The sequence below is a fragment of the Zea mays genome, chromosome 6 (assembly GCF_902167145.1).
Source record: "Zea mays cultivar B73 chromosome 6, Zm-B73-REFERENCE-NAM-5.0, whole genome shotgun sequence".
NCBI classification, from domain to species: Eukaryota; Viridiplantae; Streptophyta; class Magnoliopsida; order Poales; family Poaceae; genus Zea; species Zea mays.
Window position 1 is genome coordinate 8,456,979 of NC_050101.1, and position 24,799 is coordinate 8,481,777.

At 43.8% G+C, this 24,799-nt stretch overlaps 3 protein-coding genes and 1 pseudogene across 8 annotated transcripts; 2 read left to right on the top strand and 2 right to left on the bottom strand.

The window, feature by feature from the left end:
* Positions 1-605: 605 nt before the first annotated feature.
* LOC111589704 (uncharacterized) lies at positions 606-773 on the top strand (annotated as a pseudogene).
* Positions 774-1,312: 539 nt separating this feature from the next.
* On the bottom strand, positions 1,313-7,052 carry LOC100381525 (uncharacterized). Its single transcript, NM_001361439.1, has 8 exons — positions 5,957-7,052; positions 4,869-5,153; positions 4,469-4,786; positions 3,721-3,948; positions 3,157-3,257; positions 2,969-3,053; positions 2,139-2,600; positions 1,313-1,877 (listed from the first exon to the last, which is right to left on the bottom strand). Exons 1-8 carry the CDS (start codon positions 6,524-6,526, stop codon positions 1,665-1,667), a joined length of 2,262 nt encoding a protein of 753 aa, NP_001348368.1. The 5' UTR covers positions 6,527-7,052; the 3' UTR covers positions 1,313-1,664.
* Positions 7,053-10,324: 3,272 nt separating this feature from the next.
* LOC100217177 (Ribosome-recycling factor chloroplastic) lies at positions 10,325-22,195 on the bottom strand. 5 transcript variants are annotated; one of them, XM_035959402.1, is made up of 12 exons: positions 18,719-22,195; positions 13,719-13,842; positions 13,573-13,634; positions 13,383-13,478; positions 12,997-13,094; positions 12,800-12,911; positions 11,921-11,962; positions 11,475-11,531; positions 11,334-11,384; positions 11,162-11,218; positions 10,889-10,940; positions 10,325-10,573 (listed from the first exon to the last, which is right to left on the bottom strand). In XM_035959402.1, exons 2-11 carry the CDS (start codon positions 13,771-13,773, stop codon positions 10,923-10,925), a joined length of 648 nt encoding a protein of 215 aa, XP_035815295.1. In that variant the 5' UTR covers positions 13,774-13,842; positions 18,719-22,195; the 3' UTR covers positions 10,325-10,573; positions 10,889-10,922. The 5 variants fall into 5 exon arrangements, with proteins under 5 accessions (XP_035815295.1, XP_035815293.1, XP_035815294.1 ...); XM_035959400.1 differs by lacking the exon at positions 18,719-22,195 and adding an exon at positions 14,496-15,041; NM_001143538.1 differs by lacking the exon at positions 18,719-22,195 and adding an exon at positions 14,496-14,591 and having other exon boundaries at positions 10,336-10,573; positions 13,573-13,639.
* On the top strand, positions 14,691-17,582 carry LOC100277025 (uncharacterized). 2 transcript variants are annotated; one of them, XM_008649444.4, is made up of 3 exons: positions 14,691-15,086; positions 16,189-16,303; positions 16,417-16,725. In XM_008649444.4, exons 1-3 carry the CDS (start codon positions 14,844-14,846, stop codon positions 16,527-16,529), a joined length of 471 nt encoding a protein of 156 aa, XP_008647666.1. In that variant the 5' UTR covers positions 14,691-14,843; the 3' UTR covers positions 16,530-16,725. The 2 variants fall into 2 exon arrangements, with proteins under 2 accessions (XP_008647666.1, NP_001144170.1); NM_001150698.2 differs by lacking the exon at positions 16,417-16,725 and adding an exon at positions 16,843-17,582 and having other exon boundaries at positions 14,757-15,086.
* Positions 22,196-24,799: the final 2,604 nt, after the last annotated feature.

Below are 24,799 nucleotides of genomic sequence, written 5' to 3' on the forward strand. Positions count from 1 at the left end.
AGCAAGTGAGGCTGCTCAATACGCAGAAGTTCACGTCCGAGCTTGACCATTTGGCCAGTTCGTTCTTTCACGCATACCGTTTGTTTCTTAATTTGTCTGTAATGAGCACACAATACTTTAGGGATATATAGTTGTTGTCTGCAAGGGCTTCTTCTAATCCAACGTTTTTGTGCTTAGTAGGTGGATACGTCAAAAGTCAAGTTGGACGTGATGAAGCCCTGGATTGCCAAGCGGGTCACTGAGCTAATTGGGTTTGACGTATGTTTCAGATCCACATAGAGGTAGTTACATTTTTATTGTTTGATATGATACTCTAAAGGCAAGAGCAAGTATGTATTTCAGTAAGCATGTTAAGCATTAGAGGATAAACTTGTTGTATTTGGTATTTCAAGAATGATCTTGTTGACGTACTTATGCTTTTCTATGTCTTACTAAACTTGAAGAAAACTGTTAAGCCAACACCATAAATGAATTTGCATGTGTTACCTATGGAATCTCAATGATAGTTTTGGTTAGGGCATCAGATATACACAATCTTCTCGCTCCCAAGTCCTAAGTCAAAACATTGGCTATAATTTAATTCGAGCATATGTGCTCTTTTTCAACTCATTTTTTTGTTCTTTTGGCTAAGATCAAGTGTAATATTTGTTTTACCAGTTCAATATCTAGTATATGAACAACATGTTCACTTTGACATTAAATTCATTTATTATGGTATTTTTATGTAGAGGGTCCATCAAGACTTTCAAGTGTCGCTTAGTCGCCCAATCAATATCATCAAATATAGTTGGATATCATCACAACGCAAGTGTCGCTTAATTGCTCAATCAATATCATCAAACATAGTTGGGTATTGTCACAACGCACATGTATTAGACTAGTTAGTCCTTGAGTTTGAGTCATGCCGACATGATGTGTTCTAAGGAAGAAAACGTGTACCTTCAAACCATCTTGAGTTGGTTGTCTGATAGAGAACCACAGTTGGTTATGAAGGTTCGATAATTTAAGCGAGGCGTTGGTGAACCAGGTTTTCCCTTTGCAGCTGAGGATGTTGGGAGTGAAAAATCTGTGGCAAGATTGGTGAGCATAGTGGGCTAAAACTGAGAAACTCTTTTCCTCCACCCAAATTTATCAAAATCACTGTAGAAAAACCTACAAATCTAATCATAAAAGATGGAGTGTTTGCACCCAAAAACCCACGTCAAAAACAAGTGTGGATACCAAAGCGTAACCACTTGAAAATTTCTTTGGACACACTTCTACCGTAGGTGGATCAACTTCAGAGTTCAGAGGGTAGCAGACAGTGGCCTGTATTTCGATCTGTATTCATCTTGTCATATGTCAAAACAGGTATGTGGATCAACTTTCAGGGAGAGTACTCTTGACTTGAGATATACAATTGATGGCTATGGATAACCAGCAACAAATCTTGAGAAAAAAATATTTTAGACAGCCTAATGCTAAACTCTGGGTGGTAAATCTCTACAGGAACAGGTTTTCTTTTTGGCAGCTGTATCTCCTGGGCACCAAACCGCATCAGGAGTTGGAGTTTCTGGCAAAGCAAAAACCTCTCCACTTGGTGTGGAAAAATAGAAGGGACTCAATGCTATTTTCTACGCTTCTGATGGTTGCTCAAATCGGGGGTCCACACCAAACTGAACTTTTCAGCGATCAGCCCTGACATTCCCGGTGGTGTACAGCAGTGCCTCTGACTGGTCTCTCTCGCCGTTGTGCTTTCCCTTCCCCTTGTCAAGGCGGGCTCTTCGTACCGCCTGTTGGATCTGTCGCTCGTGCTCTCTAAGAATCTCATCCATATTCGCTCCGTGAGGCATCAGTGGTCCCGAATAGTGGATTCTGTTCTTCTTTGTGCCATTCACCTGAACAAGGAGAAGAAGAAAAATTCTCGTCATATGTGCGCCAATAAACTGATTCCTACACTTTGGCGGCGTGTGACGAACACACGTTCCATGCGCAATCATTCTCAATTGCATTCTATAGAATGACACGGAAGCGTCTGTAAAGACCAGCATATAGGTATGGAAGAATAAAATTGTGTACTACATGCAATGGCCAAAGACTTTTATGATGGCATTTAGACAAAACACCTATTTAAACAACCGTGAATGTTCAAAACCCACCACTGTAGTCTCTTTGTTTACCGCAGCATCATCCTTCCGATGGGAAGATGATGGTCTTTCTTGGAACTGATGATTCCACTCAGGTCTGTCAGAAGGGTCAGCAGCGGTGAGCTGACTGTATCTTGAACTGGACCGGTGCTCTCTCAAATATTGCCTCCGGGCACTTTCCCCAAGGTTAGACATCTTCGGAGCATTGCCTCTCTGCCCAGATGCAGTAGATTGGTTGGACATTTCTGTAGTAATAGTAACAATTTGGGAGGTGTGAAATCGTTGGGCTTTTGGATCCATTCCACTTGATCTGCCCAGAGTGGACGAAGAACGGCCAGCTTGCATCAAAGGAACACGCTGTGGGTAACCATTATCTGCAGCTCTTGCTGACGGATCAATTGGAAATCCAGAAACATCCTCCTTTGGAGTGAACTTGTAAGTGCTGTTTTTGGAATTCACCTGAACTCGGCGGTGCTGTTAAGTCATGGAATACAAAATATCCAGTTATAAAAAACAGCAGAATATGCAGCATTAGTTGTTTTAGATGGTATATCTCGTTCTAGAATTGAATATGTAGAATCTATTCATTGCAGATCCATACCATACCAACTCACAAAGGACTGTTAATGAAAAAATCAAAACGGATTCTTGGATGATTATGTAGACTGCTAATTACAGTAATGAATCATGTATTCAGTTCGATTCACAGAACTCTTAGCATGTGGTACTTTGATAATTCAATAATTTCCCAGCAATATTTCGAAAGCCCAATAATGTTACCATTGTGGCACCACCAAAAGAAGAAGTAGGAAACCTTGATATTTCAAGTGAATTCCCAGTACCTGCAATCCACTATTACCATCGGGTGCAGGAAGTTGCTTCCTCCGTCCAGCTTCAGCTTCCTGTCCTTTAGCAGCTGCTCTTTGCCTATAAACAAGCGGGCCATCACTTGGATTGAATAAGAAATGTCGAGAACAGAAGATCGGCAATGCAGATTTTTAGCATATAATGGTTTGTGAGTGAGAATCACCTCCTAGCTTCTTCATCTCGAAGCTTAGCATCGTATTCCTTGCTTGGGGGATATTTGGGTAGATTTGATGGATCACAGGCATAAGGCTTTGTTGTAAAGAACTACAAAAAGAAAACAACAAACTAACAGCAACATCACTAAACTTGTATCTCTGGACTGAACAACCAGATCCATACCCATTGTTAGGATGTAATGAACACATAAACATGGGAGGCTAGGAGCAGTTTTACCATCTCATATGCATATCCAAAATGTTTAAGATTTTTTCAATGGAAACAAGAGAAAGAACCTCTAGGGAACAAGGGTGAAATTTAGAGAAAAACAAGAAAGAAAAATCACAGGAAGATGTTGAAAGAAATTATGACAAAGCCAAATCTCACGTTTGGCTATACATACAGGGGGAGCTAGACCAACATGGTAAACACCACAAAAGTACGGTATGCATCACACTTCGATACCTTAGTGCATGCAATTCACCAAACATACAGATCGAGAAATCGAAGGACCAATTTAGCATGCACGACCCAGACATGCAGATCAACAAATGTAAGGGCCAGTACTTACTTCACTGTCAAGGGCAGATGCAGCGGTACCCCTATTCCCAGGTTCTACAGCAAGTAGATAGTCCAGAAGTGTTAAAGCAGTAGTAGGGAAGTCCTTATATACATCATTCACACATCGGCGGTACGGATGCTGAGGCTTGAATATGGTAGCTCGGGATAACTTCAGATTAGCCCAAAACTCCTCTGATGGTGAACCACAAAGCTTAAAAATCTTGTGTAACTGTTCCACCTGTATAAGTGAACACAAAAGAACAAACCATTGTAAATTCATATTTATGTTAAAAATAAAAATAATAAGGAAGCATGGCAAATAAATTAACCATTTATCATGAAGATAAAAAGGTACAGATAATTTTATTTACTTGAAACTGGTATTGGTCCATGGGAAAGTAAAAATAGGCCTATTGGCACTCAACCTATAAGCATGTTAATAATAAGAATGTGTTCTCAGATGATCCTACTAAAACACTAATGATGTCTTAGTGCATAAATTAACGGCATCTTGAGCTACAGATTACATCTGACATTCCCTACACTGTGCAACCGCCAAGTAAAAAGAATTCACTTGCTTTCATCTCCTAAACCTTTTAGGCACCAAATTTGTTCTATCAAATAGTGTAATAAAAGAAATGACAACTTTGCAGAAATATTAGAGCAATATTTGGATTATTGGAGGTAGAGAATACTGCATTATTCCTATAATGCAAACATCTGAAAGTTTGATCACAGCAAAAATAGTCAAACAGTACCTCAGTTCGTCCTGGCATGATAGGCTTCCCTGACAGCAACTCAGCAAGAATGCAACCGGCACTCCATAGATCAACAGCAGCACCATAGTTAGTAGAACCCAACAAAAGCTCAGGAGGCCGGTACCACAATGTTACTACGCGACTTGTCAAATGTTGTTTTTGGTTGGGATTAAAGAATGTAGCTAGACCAAAATCTGCTATTTTAAGAATGCCATTATTGTCAAGTAGGAGATTTGCACCCTTTATATCCCGATGCAAAACACCACGGTTATGACAATGGTCAAGTCCAGAGAGTAGCTGTTGCATGTAACACTTGACCTGAAATGACCATCTTTTGAAGTGAGAACTTAAACCTCAATACAAATGGAAATCCGCCAAAGGACAAATCTAGAGGGTAAACCTGAGGTTCTGAGAATTTTAAGCCTGGGGTAGCTGCAAGGCCTGCAAGGTCATGCTCCATGTATTCAAATACAAGATACAAGCTGCTTGACATGCGTGACGTCACCAAACCTTCAAGTTTGATGACATTTGGATGATCAAGTCTTCTTAAGATGTGGATTTCCCTTGCCATAAATCGGACACTCTCAGGGTCCATATTGGCAAACCGAACTTTCTTCAGAGCCACAATTTTTCCGTTCTCAAGATCACGTGCTTTATAAACGCTGCTATATGTACCTTGTCCTATCTGAAATATTTAAAGATGAAACGAGAAAAGTAAGATCACATAGGATCTGTGGCTCGATACTAGTTCAAATTGTAAACAAGAACTTATTCTTAATGTTGCATTCTACCACAAAGAAGTGTAACGGTTGTATTAAATGTGATGATTTAGTTAAGTGCAACGGCTGTATTAAATATGATGATTTAGTTATCGTTGTAGTAGGAGAAGCATTGATGATTGATCAAGATGGTGGATGTTTTATTTGTCTACTTTGTGTACTGTGTTAGTCTGACTAGACTTTAGAGCTAGTAATGTATTTTACGCCAGAAACAGAATAGCATGGCCACAGTGGTGAAGCTAGACGGAATAAGAGGAGGGTGAAAATGACTTGAGGGTGCATAACAATAACTTATAGGTGGTATATATATGGTGAAAATTTGGTCTAAATCACTAGTTTTACAAATTTTCGTGGGTGCATGTGCATCCACTGTCTCATTCCTAGCTTCGCCCCTGCATGGCCAGGTGGTACAAAATAAACATACAAATGGAGCCAGGGTGAGCACTAAATTTCTATCGTTGCAGTTTGTTTTCTTTCTAACTAGCCTAAACCCTCAAGAATGACATTCAAATAATTCTATGAACCCTATATACTTGTTTTGTCCAACACCTATCAAAATGTCATAAGTCACTCAAATAATCAACAACCTAAAAACAGTGACACTCAATAGGCAGTAACTCATAATTATGATCCAGGAGATAGCAAATGGAAAAAAGCTAGCAAGGGTGATAAATTTGTCGCAAAAATAATGGTCATGGTAATGACAAACCTTGTCCAACTTCTCAAAAGACTCGGCCCTCCGAGGTTGCCACCCACGAACCGCCTCTGCCGCCACCTCTGTGAGCCATCTCGGCCATCCTGCTGCCACGTGCTCCCCCTGGACGCCATTGGGCATGTCCTTGGTCCTCAGTTTGGCCTCCCCCTCTGCTCTAACGCCACCGCTCCTCGGCTCTTGTTCCGCCACACCATTGACTTGTACATCCGCTGGAGGCCTCTTCCGGTTCCCAGTCGTTGCAGAAACCTCCCTTTCTGCATCAACTACACCAACCGCCAAAGTGGCTGCCTCCTCTAACAATGCCGGCACAGCCTCGACCACCAATGCTGGAGGCTTCCGGATCAACCTCGCCGTGCTGGCGTCATTCCCAGCGCGGCGTCCGGCGCTTGAGGACGTGGCTGCCACAGCCACCCCTTCCTCATACTCCTCTTCTAACTCCTCATGCCTCTTGCTGGAACTGGAACTAACCAGGCGCTTCAGCGAGTTGCTCGAGGGCCGCCGGCGCGGCTTGCCGTCCCCACGGTCGTCCCCGCCGTGGAATTGTCTGGAACTGACACAGCCCATAGGACGACAGGGCGATCCCGGCGAGGGACCTCACTCCACGGAGCCCAGACGAAGATTTCAAGAAACCTTCCCCCAGTACTCCTCCCGCATCTGGCAGCGCATCAACAAGATTCAAGGACCCTCATTGCCGGCCAACCAAATTGGAGCAGGAGAGCAGCCCCCTCCGCAGATCCGAACGGGAATCCCACGACACGCGCTCCCCACCTCACTCCAGCAGCTGGCGAATCGGAACCTCGCAAAACGAAGGTAGCGGGGGGCGGCGGCGCCACCACGAACTGCTACCGGATAAAAAGGAAATCGGGATCTTTTCCTACGGTTGCTCCGCCGGAAGCGGCGACTGTTACTGGGATGAGCAACCTGGGGCCGCGTCTGGATCAAAACCGAACCTTGCCACCGGAAATCGCGAGACGTCGACCCTCGGGGGGTCTCCTTCCTCTTTCTTGCCGTCAGTGATGGCCTTTTGCTTTGGTCTTTGCTATGCTTGGTTTTTGGCGAACACTTGGTCAGTTGGTCGATTTCCCTTTCCTTCGGGTGTTTTTTTTTTGTCCTCTCTCCTCCCCGCACTTTCTCCCCTTTTATTTATAATTATTCTGAAAATTACGTTGGTTGGTGAGAGAAAAAGAGGAGAGAGACACAGATATTTTCTAGAGATAGAGATAGGAGGTAGAGCATCTTCAAGAGTTAATCTAAATTTCACTCTCTTAGATAAGTTGTTGGAGTATTTTTTTTTATAAAAATATCTATTTAATATAGATTAGGAATATTATAAAGAGCCTCCTGAAGTTGCTCTAAAGCAACTTCAAACGACTCTCTATATTCTTCTTAATTAATATAAATATAGATTTTTCTAAAAAATCTTCTCAAGTAGACTAGATAAACTCTAGTCAACAGCGTCAATGTTTTTTAATTCAATTGCAAGGTTTGCAACTTTGGAAAAAGAATAAGACAAAAAAGAAATGCGTCATTCAATTCGATCGATTGCTTAGCTGTGTTAACTTTGGTGTCTTATGGGTTTGCTTGTCAAACTCTTGGCACCTAGGTTTTTTCTAGCATGGATAGCGTTTGACGAGGAATGGTGGTGGGGGGGGGGGGGGGGGGGGATAATTGAGTGGAGGGACATAATCTGCAACTTGCAGGGCATTCATGAGCAAGAGAAAAAAGTAAATCAGTACTATCAAGCAAAAAAAAAAGAGACAACCGAATCAACTATTACCGTTCTAAATCAATCTCTTTCATTGATTGTAAGTTTGCAGCTTGTTCGCTGCGGCTTGCTGCGGCTGTAATCCGGCTGCGGCTGCGGCTTCTACAGTATTTTTCTCTCTATGGATTGCAGCTGCAGCAGTCCAAACAGCTGCAACAGTGTCGGCTTGTAGCCAGCCGAACACGCCCTTGAATTGATATTTTCAGTAACTTCACGATCTTTTTTTCATTAGTACTAACAGCTCATATACACAGAGCGAGCTAGAGACAGGTGAGATGGGGCCAGGCCAGCAGAGGTGGTCAATAATCTCAAGCAGCACACGTTTTCGCATGAGAGCATAAGTACATGCAATGCAACGCACGAATAATATAGTGCTTTATTCTCAATTTTAAAAGTCAATAAAAATGGTGCATGTGGACAGACACGCACTGCACGCGTTCGTGTTTTGTTCCTGAGGTGCTGTCACATTAGGTTGATACCGACAGCAAGCAACATCAAGGTGTACGTCGGCCTCTCGTAGATTTCCACTCGAGAAAAATTGGACATGTCACGCAGCCACGGGTAAAAGAAGGAATTAGTCAAAAGAAAACTCTGTACACCGCACTTACCCTGTTCGTCATTATAAATATAGAAGTGGTCTTTATGTAAACAAACATAATCTATATTTTTATCTACTCCTTTAAAGCAACAGTTTTGTGTGTCGTGCTTCACGGATGAAGCTCCTCTTCTCCCGTTCCGTCTATCAATAGATAGTTACAGAACAGATACTGTTACACAGATGAGCCGTGAGCAGGGGCGGATATGGGCTCCGGGCCACCTGGGCCATGGCCCGGGGCACAGCCTAAAAATCCTCTTATATATATGTTTTTTTAACCAAAAAAATCTAGTCCAAAATACATTTTAATCTAAAAATGTGGCCCAAAAGACATCCTGCTTGCATCGATTGAGCCTGGCGCTGGTGGCCTCCCCAGTCGCTCAAGTCACGAGAACATAGACTCTTTCAATTATTTCGCAAACCTGCGCGGCTGCGTTTCCTATGTTGCCAGCGGCGCAGCCGCCTCCATTCAGCCATCTATCGCTCTCCACGTCTTTAGGCTCTACGAATTCGGCAAGGGCACAAGGCAGCAACCTCCGAGGCGGCGGGCTCTGACTCTAGCATCCGCCACCGCCAGTCCGGCCTCCACCTCCACCAGTTCGCCTCTATCGTCCCTATAGCAATGACGCGCGCGGCCTGCACTGGCGCCGCACCACCACCCAAATCTACCCCTGCCATTACATCTTCTCCCAAACTATACAACTTCCTTAACCTGATTCCTTTTCTTATTCATAGGCGAGGGCGAAGCGCCTCCCTCGCCAATGGGCAGCGACCACCTGAGCGGCAAACGTTGTGTGCTGAGTGCTTCTCCTCTATTGTGAGTAATTGTTTCCGAACGTCTGATTCCTTTTCCCTATCTGCCACAGTTTTATTAGATTGTTTTAAATGTTACTACCCCTAAAGTACGCAAAAATTAAAAGTTCCATTGGATTGTTTTAAATGTTACTACCTCTAAAGTACGAAAAATTAAAAGCCGAGTAGTACATCGTTATATTTGTAAAGTGACTCGGGACGTTATTTTTATGGAGCTCCGCCACTGGCCGTGAGACACCACCAAGGGTCATTAAATCGATCAATAAATCTGGCTAACCGACCGATTAATCGATCTCAGACAGTTTGGCTGTACCACCTGTCTACCCATTTAAAATTTGGATATTTTATAAATTTTGAACAAATTTGATATCAATTTTTCTAGAAATACCATGGATTATTTTAAGACTTTCCACTAAAACCAAATCTAGAAACACGCTATAGATTTCAAACTAAAAATCAAACAAGTTTCGAAAAAAATATAAATCGATCGATTTTACCGATTAGCTGCCCCTGCTAGCCGATTAATCGGTCCCAGATCGAGATAAACTGGTGGCCTCTAGTTGCTAGGTTTTGGGGATTTTCTTGCTTTTAACTTCAAATCCTTTAACTTATGATAACATGTAGACCATCTTTTGTTTAAACTGTGACCTCAATATAATTTATTTGCCAAACGACAAGTGGTTCGGTTTTTTCACAAGTACTGTCGATTTATCAATTCAATGTCCGATTTATCAATCTTATCGACCATTTACTCAGTTTCATGCCGTTTCAATTAAAAAAATGGTTTGGATGTGAATTTAGCCGGTTTCTATCGATTTATCAATTCAATGACCAGTTTTGATCTTATCGATCAATTAATCGGTTTCGAGCCGTTCAATTTTAAAATTGGTTTGGTTGTGAATTCAGCCGGTTCCTACTGATTTCTACCGATTTATCGTGATTAATCGGATATCGGTCTCTGACCGGTTTTAGAAGGGAACCGGTTTAGTGAACCCTCGACAAGACAATAAACAAACATAATGTGTATCTAAGAGAAAGAATTCAGAGCTGTTCGTCGGAACCAAAGGAGAGGCCCATCAAAGCCCACGTACTCTCTGCTTGAGCTTGAGCCCAGCACGTGGAGCTAAGCTAGCTGGTGCGAAATAGCTTTGACAACCTCAGCAGAGTTCTGAGTTCTGACAAACAAGCGTACGAGAGTCGGGCAGGAACATTTCAGACATTCGATTCAGATGGCGACAAGTATTGACAACGTAACAACAGTCAGACAACACGGCGACGAGCGAGAGCCTATTTACGAGCATTACAAAAGAAATACGAAAAAAAAAAAGAGAAACGACCCACAACAGCATTGCCTCAGCATGTGTGCATCCAGAAGGTTGCAGCAAAGCACCTGACCTGACCTCAAAACGTGCGCAGTCCCCGGCGGCGCGGCGCCAAGCTGCCAACCATGAACAGAGAACACTGCTTCAGAAAGCATTCCCATCGCTGCGTTCTGGACTCACCGACATATGAGAACGTATCCGGTGTTCAAAGGAGTGCATATTTAAATTTGTGACATCTACCTTGTATCCAATGGTAGAAACTAATTTTACAAAGAACCCCTCCCTCCATGGGAAGGGGGTGGAACAGTTCTTTATAAAATTGATGCTGCTGTTAAATGTACACGTGAGTACCGTATCCCTGATGAGCACCAGATACATTCCCCCAACATATATGCAGGGGTTCATGCTTTACAGAGGCGGTTATTACTCACCAGTCATACACAGTCAGCTCAGCTTGTTGAAGATCTAGATTTTCATCAGTTCCTGCAAAGAATTCAGACAAACCCGGTTCACGTTCCGAGTCTCCTTTAACCCATGACGACTCAAGAACACTGCAATTTTCTTGTTCCAACGTCAAATGTACTTAATTTATCTCAGAAGTTCAACTCGATGCATGCCAATTATCTTGCTTGGGGTTAGAGCATAGAACCAGCAAAACATTAAGTTTCGATAGGCAAGAGATCAACGGAGACATCAAGAAGTACCTGTTCCTTCTGCTTCTGGATGGAATCGATATTTTTCATGTACTCGTCCGTGACTTTCTGCAGAATTTGTGCGAGAAAGTTAGCTCCCGCTGCATCTAACAGTAAATCTTTCCAAGGGACATGAACATATCTTTGGGAAATCTATGCAAAATTACAGGAAGAGCGTCCTCACTTGTAGGTCAGCTGACAAATCTTTCACATTGTCTTCAGAAAGCTTCTTTTCCTACATAAGCGAGTGCAGTAGATGGGACTATGAGATTTATTACAAAGTTACGACAGCCCACATAGACAAGTGACAAATGAGAAGAGCAACCTTCTGTAGTTTATCGTAAGCTTTGATTGCATCTCTTCTTATGTTCCTTATAGCAACCTGCCAAAACACCATTCGTTGATACCATAATCATTATAGTCCAAACAGGACATGATAAAAAAGTGATATTTTATGGGTAGAAACTAGGAACAGTTAGATAAAAAAAATGTCCAAGTAAGAAGATAAAAAGGCAAGGAAGTCTTGAAGCCTATTGAAAGACTGGGGTGTTGGTGTGTCGTATGTGTCTGTGTTGTGTGTGTTTTGTGGGTGTGAGTGTGTGTTTTGTTTTGTGTGTGTTCTGCTTGTCCCGGGCCTCAGACCTTTTTTCCTCTACTTTAATTTAATGATACGCAGCCCTCCTACGTATTCGAGAAAAAAGAAGATAAAAAGGTAATATTGGAAGCGGAAACACAGTGAGAAAGGTGAACAGATAACATTTGGGGTAATACCTTGCCATCTTCAGCCAATTTAGCTACTGTCTTTGCTAATTCCTGCAGAAACACCAAAAAATTCAGAAGGGTATATCAAAGTGCTACTGATTTAAGAATCGGCGAAGGCATAAAATGTTCACAACTTATTTGACGAAGAACAAAACGTTAACCATTTGAATATTAATATGAACAAAACACCAAAAAACTATGCCGGACCATGAACAGTAGGCCATGTATGTGGGCTACTGTGCTCTATGCCAGGCCTAGTTGGTCACTGAGTCATTCTCTTCCAAACCTAACCAGGCCTGAAGGCCAGGGCCAGGACAGCAGAATAAATTCTACACTGGACTGGCAAAATTTATCAGTAAAGGCGCTGGGTGTCATCCCACAAGATTTAGAAACCATTTAATATGGACAAAATAGGTTTTAGCTGTAGATCTTGCTGCTCAGTGTGTCGTTGGAACCTGGAACTGCTGTGGTAATCCTAGGATCACTTGCAGAGTCCATGTACCCTTTTCAAGCTCTACTTCCTCTTAACAAAAAATGTGCCTCACTGTAAGGTTGACAAAAAAATTGACTCCTACTAGAATGAACATAAGGACTTTACTTCTATTGTTGGCAAAACATATTTCTTTGTTAACAGGTTTTTACATATTTTTAAGTGATAGTTTCTGCAGTTACTTCAACACACTATATCTTGAGACATAGTATGGATTATGGAATATATGGTAGCACTTGTTAACTTTGGGGTTTTATTTGAATTTGTAATTTGCATGGTCACCTGCATATATCTTGGTTTCCACAGAGTTACTATTCTAAAGGTTGAAGAAAAGATTTCCTGTCAACATAACAAGTGACAAAATGTAATGCACATATAATTTTTTTACAAACACAAACCTTTCTGCGATCAGATGTCAATGGTGGGACAGTCACTCGTATCACTTCTCCGTCATTGCTTGGTGTCACACCAAGATTTGCGGCAACTATAGTTTTCTCGATAAGCTTGAGGCTGTTGCAGTACATGGGTGTGATTACATATGATGAAAAATTCAGCAGTGGCTCTGCACTGGGAAGGTTAATTGGTATAAGCTTACCTTGACTTGTCATATGGTTGAATAAGAAGAGAAGTTGCATCTGGAGTGCTTATCTGTGCAATGCTCTTCAAGTTCACTGGAGTTCCGTAGTACTCGACCTGTAAGAAACATTTAATCAATCTTTGTTGAGTAGAACAATACAATCATTTCCAGTAGTCTCTGTACGCTATAGTTGTATCAGCCACAAAACTTTGCTTTGCTAAAATAAGATCAGGATTTTATATTGGCAGTTAACTGAGCTATGAGAAACACTATGTTGAACGTTATATGCATGTAGAATGGAGAAGTCAAAAAGATGTGCCCAGTACAGGAAGAATATATATTTGGTCACGCAACAGTTCGAACTACATCATAAGAGCAAAAAGAACAAGGACTAGCCATCAAACCTCGATCCGGTCAAGCATGGCCGGGCTTGCACGCCCTGTCCTCACAGTGTTGAAGTTAGTTTGGACTGTTTCGATCGCCTTCTCCATCTTTTCTTTCTGAAGACACATACGGGCAGCTAGTTAAAACAAGAGGCACAAAACCTGACCAGGCAAAAGGGGGCTTCCCAATAGAGGGTACACTGTAACATACAGCTTGGTCTTCGATGAGGGATTTCTCCGCTTCAATTTCTTCAATAGTGGCATGCGTCAGAACTGCTCTGATAACATGAGAATGACAAGCTATTGATGACGGTCCATAATGATACGGGGTAAACACCTATATCTGTAACCACTCGCCTCTTGTCCGAGTGTCCAAGAACCAGTCGCCTAGCAGCAAAGTCCACTGGTCCATCCTGAAGTTTTCTCGCAAAGTTCGTAGAGGAGCAAATCGTGACGGACTGCTTTGGTAAACAACCACAGCCTGTAAAAGTAGGACATCTGCTGTCAAGAGTTTGCCACACTATTGTTTTTGTTTTCATGGAAAACACTATTAATTGAATGTATGTCTATCTCTACTACTATAAAGCACAAGTTTTCACCGTTCCACCATCGTTGTGCATCATCTGAACCCCCACATTTAAATGGTAAAAAGCTAAAATTATACACAAATACGGATTTGAACTTGACTGTAAACCCACATTTTAGTCCGCCTAGCCAACAGAATGCACATATCTTTATGTTTTATACTCTATATTTAAAGAGTAAATGAAAAACATAGCAACCTATTGGAACCTAACTAGAAACTAGTAGACCATAACTGAGCACATTTCGGGCGAACTACAATCCACGACAGATCTGACTAGCGCCCTGTTTCACAATCTGGTGGAAAAGCTTAGCGAGTGTCAATTGTATTATGGCACTATCAGACGGCATTATCCCCTAAACTTAGAGGATAAAGCCGGAGTTTGTTTCCATCATCTAAACCCCCCAAAATTGCAAGGAAATCTGTTCGTGCAGTGCGAATGGCAGGCGAGCACATGACCTAACTAGAGGTACCCAGTGTTTGGCTCATTGGTCATTGCCGAAACAATCCCGCGCAATCTGCGGGGGGCGAGGAGAGGAGGAGGGACGGACCTGAGCGCTGGGGGAGGCTGCGCGAGAGGGCGCGTAGCGGGGAGGAGACCGCCGCGGGGGAGACGGCGTGGAGCGCCATGCGAGCTGGTGCAACGGTCGGTGGCTGAGGCTGACCAAGGGAGGGAAGGAGACGGGACGAGCGCGTGTGGATAAGAACGAAGGCCATATCAGCAGAAGTGGGCCAAGCTAGGCCGTTTGGGCCATTTCTGATATAGGACGGACGACCCAGCCCATAAAAGACCACGCCCGCCCAGGCCCACCAGGCGGCCGATAACCTCATCGTCTCATCCTCTTCCTCCTCCCGTCCAAACGCAGCCGAAGAGGAAAGGAGAGAGAGAGGCGGCGAGGATGGGGCGGAAGCGGAAGGAGCTGCTGTCGTCGGCTCCATGGAGGACGGGGGAGGCGGCGGAGGACGAGGACGCGGCAAGGATGAGCCGCGAGGGGAAGGTCAGCGTCACCAGCAACCCCGGGGAGACGCCCACCATGAGCATGCCCCGGAGCAAGCGCCAGGACCTCGACCTCACCGTCGACGACTTCGAGGAGGACGAGATCGACCCTGAGCTGCGCTACTCCTTCCAGCGGAACAGCAGGGTACCGTATACGCCCGACCGACCCGTCATCGCTTTTTTTTTTGTTCGCATTGATTGCCCCTGCTCCTGCTCGACGGATTGTTAGGTTGATTGTTAGGTCCCTCGCCGTTTTGCGGGGATTGTTACCCTGTCCCTGGAACACGCTGCCAGGTTCAGAATCCTTATACTTGTGTAGGAAATGTACCCGTGTTCTGTGTGTTGTTGGATATTGGATTGCATTGGCTAAAAAACGAATTAAAAAATGTACCAGGTCACCGATAACAGCATTGGCAGTTTGTAAAATTGCAGTTGTTGAAGGATAGGATTATGCTGATGTGTTACCTTCACGGTGCCAACCGTAACACATTGGGGAAAAGTGCACTAGATTCTCGAGAATAGCATTTACACTTGCTGAAGTAACCGTACATGTTAATGAAAAAGCGGTGTCCTGTAATGCACCGGGGCACCACTAGTGCTGGGTATGGATCGCAGTTAAACTCACACGTTGTTACTGATTTGTTCATTACAGCAGCTTCCAATCACCCTTGCTACCTGCACCATCATGAGAGCCTGAAATCGTGAATGCTGTTTTCGTGGGCCTGACAGTTTCAATTTCTTCCCAGTCCAACACACGTGGATTGAGCAAAAGCCATGAACAGATTAGGACCTGAAAGTCACTCAACACAGTTTATGCACCAGACACTTTGTGTGATACTGTGACGTGTAAGGTCCTGTTTGGAAGCAACCTAGTTTTTAAGAAACCAGTTTTTATTTTTTTAGCTAGGAGGGGCCAGCTTCTTGGTTTTTAAGAGACTGAGAATCTAATTTCTATAAACTTCCATAGCCTGAAATCAGACTAGGTCGTCCCAAACATGCCCTGAAACTTAGGGCCTGTTCGGGTGTTTCCAAACATGCCCTAAGTTTCATAGCCTGAAATCAGACTAGGTCGATAGCACAAGACTGCCGCTTGTCCGGTGCATCATGCCACTGCTTTCTATGACATGGTCCTTCATTCTTGTATCCGGCTCACCGCACTTAGCAAATTTAGTTCTTGGCTAGCACAAGTAATAAACGTCGTTTCACTTTTTGCTCAATCGTTTGACATTGAATTGGATGCTTTGCAGTTTCTGAAGAGAGTTTTTAGCGTGGACACACTTGTCAAGCCTCTCCCTCCTGTAATGGCATACAGCGTATCCCGCAATATAAACTTCTTCTTCCGGATCTTCACACAGTTTTGGGGTAAGTTCTGGTGATAGAATAATTCATATGCTGTGTTGGCAATTAGCCTTCATTAGTTTCAGCCTTATGATCTTATTCACCCTCTTCTCTTCTTTGTATATATGTCATTTCAGTTACCCAGATGCCTGAAAATGTTTTACTTCTATGCGAACGGAATAGTAGGGTGCTGATGTGGGATGTCTTGCTCTACGTACATATAATAGCTGAGAGAGCAACTTATCTCTAAGAGCAACTTATAATATCTGCTCTTTGAAGTATCATTTGCATGTACTATTTTCCCTAGTAAACAATGGTCTGAAGCCAGTACTCCATGTATCCCTCCTCTCATGGGTGATCATGGTATAGATGTCCCTTTATGTACTAATAAAATAGAAATTGCATCGATCCTTGCTGATCTAGCTGGATCGTTGCTCTTAGACCAATGGATCTAGCCAATGGCTTACGCGATGCTCCTTCAACCTGTGCCCTAGTTCAAATAACGAACCATCAATTTACTTCTACCGCTAAATCCTGTGCTGCTTGCTGTACATCTCTCGCAGATGAAGAAGGAATTGCCAATGCCCAGAAGTCCCTTGGACTGGGGAACGAGGACGGCTCCCGCCGAATGCGCTGATCGTGGTCAAACCAAGTTTTCTGTACCGGGTTCAGAACTCTTTTGCCCTAGACACTGGAGACGTGTTATACGCCTCGAAAGACATGGCATGGGACATTTTTAGGGAAATTTGGATCCATACCATTAAAAGATCACCACTTTGGATCCATACCATTACTATATCACTTACATGTGGTTCCACATGAGTCAATGACATGTGGGGTCCATGGTATATATCTAAAGTTTGGATCTTTTAATGGTATAGATCCAATTGTTCCACATTTTTAAGGTTGGCTTGCAATTTTGTTTATCCTAGTGTGTCTGTTTCATGTATGTTTGAAGTCCAGATCTTGTGCTTGCAAAATAGAGGAGTCGAGGTGGCACATCGAACTCCAGGCCAATGGAACGAAATGCCTACCTGTTCATTTCCACTTCAACAGTTCCATTGTATACTAGTCAAAGACGAGCTTGGGCATATCTTTTTCTGCTTCATTCCTCCTTTTCCTTTATGATCATTAGTATTGTTATCCTTTTCTATGTCTCCCAATATGCTGAAGAAAAGCAAATCATGCTGTGCACATTGGTTGGACCTTGGACCAGGAGGACTCCCCTGTCTGGAACCCATCACATTTGTATCTTTTATCCTTCCAGCAGCAGCAAATCTATTAGCACGGAGAAATGGAGTTGGGTGTATGTAACGTGGCAGACATGAGCAAAGTGGTCAGCCACATTGCTAATTGACTGCATCGTTGCTCTTAGATCAACGCAACGAATCTAGCTAGAAGCTAGCTAACTTGTGTCGCAGCTGCATTGGTCGCTTTTGGTGTTCCAAAGATTCAGAGCCAAAGGCAGTGGTCCTGGACACGCCTTTGTTTTCTTTGCGGCGTCTGCAGCGTTCTTTTCTTGAACACTATAACGCCCAGTCACCATTCTATTCTGTCACTAACATGACGCCAAGCTTTCTGTTTGTGAAGTGATACGTACAATAGGGTAGCTTGGGCCCCGGATATGGATTTAATGAACGGTGACTTCTTAGGAGCAAAAACATAAGAGTAAGGTGCTGTTTGGTTACATTTCGGCGAACCAAACGCCACCTAATACTCCACCTGTTCCAATTTATAAGTCGTTTTACTTTTTTACTCTAAATTTGACCGGCTCGTCTTATTAAAAAATCATAATTATTGTTAATTATTACTGTGGTATTGTTTAGCATATAATATATTTTAAATATGGTTTTGGATTTTTCATTTTTTCAAAAAAAAATAATAAAACTAACCGGTAAAACTTGGTACAAAAAAGTCAAACGAATTTTAATTTTGGACGGAGAGAGTAATTACAAATATGTGGAAAAAAAGAGTAAAAGTGTCCTAGTTCGGGTGCGATATTTCTTCATAAGATGCTCCATTATATTAGAGCCTCCAAACTGTAAGAATCTTGGAGGAATTCGTTAAATTGACTGGTCTGTGCGGCTAGGCATCTTAGTTATGAATGAGCACTGATGCAGCTGTTGTGATTGGCAGAAATTTATAATATCCGATACAACTAGATCACACCCCCTAAGGTATATATAACAGCATTCTGTTGACATGAAACCATGAACTCTACTCTAGTCTACTCTGAGAATATATGTAATAGATTTGAAAGCCTGCTTTTGCTTTGACCTGACGATGTTACGTAATATGATTGGCTCGATCGAGTTCTGTTGACTGATTATTGTTGAATAATTAGACAAATTCCAAATTAAATTCCGAATATAAATCATGACCAAATCAGAAGAACTGAAATAAAAGCCAAATCAGATGATGCGTACTGATTAGACTTACTGATTGTTGGCGCGCGCCAGGAGCAGATGGGTTGACGAGGTCAGCAGATCACGAGCAGTCGCGTGAAGACGCTTCCCAAAAACCTTATTCGCCCTCTCCCGGTGCAGGATCTAGAAGACGAAGGGTTCCGGAGACCTGCTCTCCTGATCGCAGATGCACCTCTGTGGTAGAGAGGCGAAACAGCCAAGAAACCAAAAAAATCAAACGGCAAAAGGTAGCCGCGCCCCCGCAAGGCGAGGGGCCGGATTTCGGCGGACCATTCACGCGCATGTCGCGCGCCCGCGCCCTTCGCCCAGCCCAGGCCAGGCGAGGCGAGCGAGCGCGCGCGTGTGGCTCTCCACACTCTCTCCTCTCATCCATGACTTGGTGAGTGAGTGTGGCTTCCATATTTAAGTTAGCTCTACTCCACAAGAGCTAGCAATATGGTGCTATTGGTTCCACCTATCCCTTTGCCATCCACTTATATGGGCTTTTGAGATTTTCCTGGGATTTATTTGAATAACTTAATTGGGCCAAGCCCATAAATCCTAACAATTATATGCCCAAGAGAAGCATCATCCATAAAAAATGTTAATGTGTCCTTAAAGTAAAAAAAAAAAAACTTATTAGCAGGAGGGGCTAGCTCACGCGAAAGCGTTGATTCACACATCCCCACAACCTAATCGCCGTCTTTCTCCCTATAACTAACTGCCTGCATCCAAGTTATACAGCGGAGATAATGTTGCTATGGTGTTGATCGGCAACGAACATGAGGAGAAGAGTCAGATATGTCATTATTGTTGGTACGTGAGGACATATGTTTACATATTATATTGTATCTGAGTGTGGTAGATATGTTAGGGTATGTTTGGTTGGAGAGTCAAATAGAATAGAGTGGCTCCATTCCAGTATTTGTACCATAAAATAGAATAGTGTTTATGCAGAGTTCTTTCTTTGAAGCAATGATTTTGTTTGAAGTAATAAAGTACGCTGGCACCAAGTTTTTGTACCATGCATGCTTGTGGAAAGCCAATGTTATATTCCCTTGGGCGACTGACTAGTCTTTGAAGAGAGAGAGAGACTTACTAAATGCTAAGACAAAAATGTTTTTATTTCAGGAGGTACATCGACACAGCTTTAATTTACAGCCTTGGACACCTTGCGTGTTTGTGACAAAATGTGCTTTACTTCGGGCTAGTTTGGAAGTCACAAAACCGAAAGGGATTGTAAGGGCTAAAATCCCCTTCTTATTCAATTTTGAATAAGAAGTGGATTTTCTCCCCTCCAATCCCCTCCGGTAATTTAGCTCCCAAACTAGCCCTTCAAATTTTAAAATATATTCCTCCAAACAATCTTCTTCCTGGTGACTCTAGTTATCTAGTAGTACTACTTAGTTAAGCTATGGGTTGAATTAACTTACATTAGCCACTGAATAATGGCTAGGACTATATGGATATGTTATTACTGAACAACGCCTTATTAGCTTGTTCGTTCACTGCAAAAGGAACACACTATGTTAATGGATAGAGGGCATTGTAAAAAAAAAAAACAGCTAGCGTCTAAAATAAAGGTCTCATTGGCCAAACACGCATGGATTCTTTTAAGAATGTCCAATGAGCACTCACTAAGAATGTCCAATGAGCACTCACTCACTCCCCTTAATTTTTACTAATAAGCTGCTTTGCCTTCCATTACGCAAAAGCAGCCAACTGGAACCGGTTCGTGCTTTGTTCCGCAGAGCACTACGAACGAAGCATCGTCCCACACACCACAAGAAGATGTCTCCACTGCTTGAGAGCCACCAGGTGGCGTCCTCTCCAGGCTGCAACGTATTACTCTCTTCGTTCTTTTTTTTCATTTATCGTTGTTTACTTAAAAAAATAAAATAACAGACGATAAATATTTAAAAACGGAGGTAACACTATGTTTCACTGCATGATGAATGAATCTGAACGGCATCTAGATTCAATTTATACTATTGTTGTTTTTTTTCCCTTCTGCTTCTAGATTCTTAAAAACCAGGTGTTTCCAACCAGAGCCTTAGTCTGGTCGGTTTTCAAGGACTCTCCTGCTGTCTCACCCATCAGATCGGTTAATTAGTACATGCATGCATGCCACTGGTCTAGATGAAAATGGAGAAGAATGTTTATTAGGGCTAGCTATTGTACGCTGGTTCAGTGTAGTGATTGATTCAGGTGAAAACTGCTCTAAATTTAGAGAAATAAGTGACATGCTTCCTTCATATTTAAATAAATTAAATATTCTAATTCCGAATAAAATAATCATATAACTCAGATAAATACCATATGAAATTATAGCAGCAATGAACAGTAGCAATTCTAAGACATGTAAACATGTAAAATAGCTACACAGGTCCATTTCATAATTAAACATGGCTTGCAGATGAAGAAGGCAGATTAAACAAATAAACATAATTGTTTATCTTGAAGTATTGCTCTCAAAATAGCGGGTTGCTGCACAAGACAGCCCTCCAACGCTAAAGGGTGATCAAAGATCCTCGACTAACGTGACAATCCTATCTTACCAAAACAGGGTTTTAGAACAAATATTATGAGCCTAGAAATCAAGCATGAATATTAAGATCAAAACAGTGTGCATAAGAATTAAGGAACAATAAAGAACTTAAATAATCAGCTTGCACAATAGTAAGAAATAACTAGGCACAAATAATATCAATGCTGAAAATAACAACACACTAAAACCCAGACTGTCACGTCGTCTCACTACACCGCTATCATCATCGAGCAATCAAATCCGCCCACAAATTGTGCAATCACACCCAAGTAAATAATACTAGCAGATTGCACAAAATTACTCAATAAATAAAGCGAGGCAACGGGTAACTCACAGCACGTAGATTGTCTACGTGGGAAGACCAGCTCAGCGAACACAAGGTTCTGTCCCAGAAAACCAATTCTGCCGTCCACGTCCGGACCTGCACGGCGGGAGGTTGACGGAGATACTAGAGCCGCTGCCGGAGCCGAGGGAGACGTCCACGGCACCAGCCCGAGAAGAGGAACACCGCGCAGCAGGGAGCCCAAGCACCAGGCCACGGTGGACAGAGACCAGATCAGACCGGCACCACACAGGCGCACAGAGGAGCAGCGAGGCACACGGAGGACCTTGCTGCAAGAGCACAACACCTTCTTCAATCCCTTCCAAATCTCCACCAGAGAGCAATCTCAAGAAACCAGGGACCGAAATCAATCCAAGTATTGGAGCCGTGAGAGGAGAGGGAGCAGGGAGGTGAGGATATCACGCGCAAGGAACCAGTCGGCCAAAAACCAGAGAGATAGCCAGTTACCCCAGCCAGGGAAACGCCCGCTCCTCTTAAGGAGCTGACCTCAAGAGATTGCACAGAAGTGGCGAGGAAACCGGCCGAGTCGTTGAGCGCCGCCATCAACGGAGCAGTAGCAACCACCGCCGCCACTCGCTCCTTGGCTGCCGTTCGACTCGTGCCCAGGCTGGCATGCCCTACGCCCGCTCGGGCTTTTCAGCCGGCAGGCTGGGCTGCCGCTCCCAGGCACTTGCGTGCCTTGCTACGAGCCTGCTGGTGGGCTGCTCGGCCACCAGGCCTTGAGCGGCCCACCCGGCTGGGCTCCTCTTTTTTTATTATTATTATTTCATTTCTTCTATTTTCCATTAAAGAAAATAAAAGGGAAAACCCCTTAAAATGAACAGCAATCCCCACCATTTTCACTGTTATTTTCTGATCAATGTCATTGAGCTCCCGTACTGTTTATATACTACTTTTCGGCAGAGGTACTTGTTAGGTTTGAACCAAAGCCTATCCCAGTGTACTCCAACCCTGCACGAGTAAGCGGAGGACTACGCCTTGATCCACAAACCCTAGTGTGAGAATCTTCGCACAAAGGCACATAGTACTAGGCAGATTATCTGCTTCTCTTACGGGGCAGGGCGTTACGGTCATGCCCTTTAATATCTATTCATGAGCTCACTAGAGAGAAAACCCCATTCTCTCCTGGACTGCGACCCCACAGTCAGCTCATATAGGTGAAATCGTTAAGGAAATTCTGTAGGACAATTTCCCTGCTTATAGCATTGACTTCATTAAGAGCATATCGCTCAACCTGCCATACAGTCAGAGCACAGCAACTCATGAGACTCTTTATCTTTTGTGCTCTTGGTTCCACAGTGCTTCGTTTCCTGGAGCCTGGATCTCGGGATCTCCGGTCACACAGGACAGTTATCCGCAGTTGAAACCGCTAACAGGGTACGAGTCCCATTCCCATACACGCTGCTTGGATTGGCTTTTGAGCCAGCCCTTTGGTGAAAGGATCAGCAAGGTTCCTTTCAGACTTGATGTAATCTACGGTTATTACACCCGTCTCTCTAGCATGCCGACATGAATCAAGTCGTCTTCTGATATGCCTCGAGGATTTTTGGTTGTCCTTTCTACTGTTCACTTTCAGCAACACAGAAGTGTTGTCACAGTATACTAGGACAACCGGTATCGGCTTTGCTAGCATTGGAAGGTCTGACAATAGGTCTCTCAACCATTCAGCCTACAATGCTGCTGAATCAAGTGCAACTAATTCAGCCTCCTTGGTGGAACGTGTCGACACTGATTGTTTAGACGATCTCCATGACACGGACCCACCAGCTAAAGTGAACACATAGCCACTTGTAGACTTCATTTGATCCGAGTCAGAGATCCAGTTTGCATCACTGAATCCTTCAAGTACTGACGGAAATCCGGTATATTTAATACCAAGATTCATCGCTCCCTTCAAATACCGAAGCACTCTGTACAAGGCTACCCAGTGTCTATCTCCTGGACTGGCCGAATAACGAGCCAGTCTGCATACTGCATATGAGATATCTGGTCTAGTTGCACTGCTCAGGTACATGAGAGATCCGATGATCTGCGAATATAGTAGCTGGTTCACAGGCTCGCCTTCATATTTACTGAGCGTGTAGGATGGATCATAGGGCGTGGTGACTGGTTTACAGTCCATATGTCCAAAGCGAGTCAGGACCTTTTCCACATAATGGGATTGTGATAAAGTAATCCCATCCTCACCCTTTATCAGCTTGATGTTCAGTATAACATCAGCTTCACCCAAGTCCTTCATATCAAAGTTCTTGGAGAGGAATAATTTTGTCTCCATGATAGCCTCCAAATCGGTCCCAAATATCAATATGTCATCAACGTATAAACACATGATGACACCTTTGCCCCCAGAGAAGCGATAATACACACACTTGTCGGCTTCGTTTACACAAAACCCGGCAGTGGTCAGAGTATTATTAAACTTCTCATGCCATTGTCTGGGAGCTTGCTTAAGACCGTATAAGGATTTAATCAAGCGACACACTTTGCTCTCTTGTCCTTTAACCACAAATCCTTCTGGTTGCTGCATATAAATTTCCTCTTCCAGCTCTGTCGGGGACCATAATTAGGGGTACCCTCAAGACGCCTAATTCTCAGCTGGTAACCCCCATCAGCATAAAGCTGCAGAGGCCTGATGGGTACGATTAAGTCAGGGATCAGTCCACACGAGTGACTCGATCACGCTTCACCCGAGCCTAGCCTCGGCCAAGGGCAGCCGACCTCGAGAGACTTTCGTCTCGCCCGAGGCCCCCTTTTTATGGCGGACACATCACCGGCTCGCCCGAGGCTTTGGCTTCGCTCAGAAGCAACCTTGACTAAATCGCCGCACCGACTGACCAAATTGCAGGGGCATTTAATGCAAAGGTGGCCTAACACCTTTATCCTGACACGCGCCCCCGGCAGAGCCGAAGTGACCGCCGTCACTCCACCGCTCCACTGGCCAGTCTGACAGAAGGACAGCGCCGCCTGCGCCACTCCGACTGCAGTGCCACTCGACAGAGTGAGTCTGACAGGCAGTCAGGCCTTGCCAAAGGCGCCACGGCGAACTCCGCCCCGCCCGACCCCAGGGCTCGGACTCGGGTTAAGACCCGGAAGACGGCGAACTCCGCTCCGCCCGACCCCAGGGCTCGGACTCGGGCTAAGACCCGGAAGACGGCGAACTCCGCTCCGCCCGACCCCAGGGCTCGGACTCGGGCTAAGACCCGGAAGACGACGAAACTCTGCTC

Coding starts and splice junctions, on each gene's coding strand:
- LOC100381525 (NM_001361439.1), bottom strand. CDS start 6,526: ATGGGCTGTGTCAGTTCCAGACAATTCCACGGCGGGGACGACCGTGGG. Junction 3,949..4,468: donor TCATGCCAGGACGAACTGAG/GTACTGTTTGAC, acceptor TCACTTATACAG/GTGGAACAGTTACACAAGAT. Junction 3,258..3,720: donor CATCTGCCCTTGACAGTGAA/GTAAGTACTGGC, acceptor TTCTTTTTGTAG/TTCTTTACAACAAAGCCTTA.
- LOC100217177 (XM_020538815.2), bottom strand. CDS start 14,574: ATGGCGCTCCACGCCGTCTCCCCCGCGGCGGTCTCCTCCCCGCTACGC. Junction 11,963..12,799: donor TGACATCTGATCGCAGAAAG/GTTTGTGTTTGT, acceptor GTGTTTCTGCAG/GAATTAGCAAAGACAGTAGC. Junction 11,532..11,920: donor AATTGGCTGAAGATGGCAAG/GTATTACCCCAA, acceptor GTGTTTTGGCAG/GTTGCTATAAGGAACATAAG.
- LOC100277025 (XM_008649444.4), top strand. CDS start 14,844: ATGGGGCGGAAGCGGAAGGAGCTGCTGTCGTCGGCTCCATGGAGGACG. Junction 15,087..16,188: donor CCTTCCAGCGGAACAGCAGG/GTACCGTATACG, acceptor GATGCTTTGCAG/TTTCTGAAGAGAGTTTTTAG. Junction 16,304..16,416: donor GATCTTCACACAGTTTTGGG/GTAAGTTCTGGT, acceptor ATGTCATTTCAG/TTACCCAGATGCCTGAAAAT.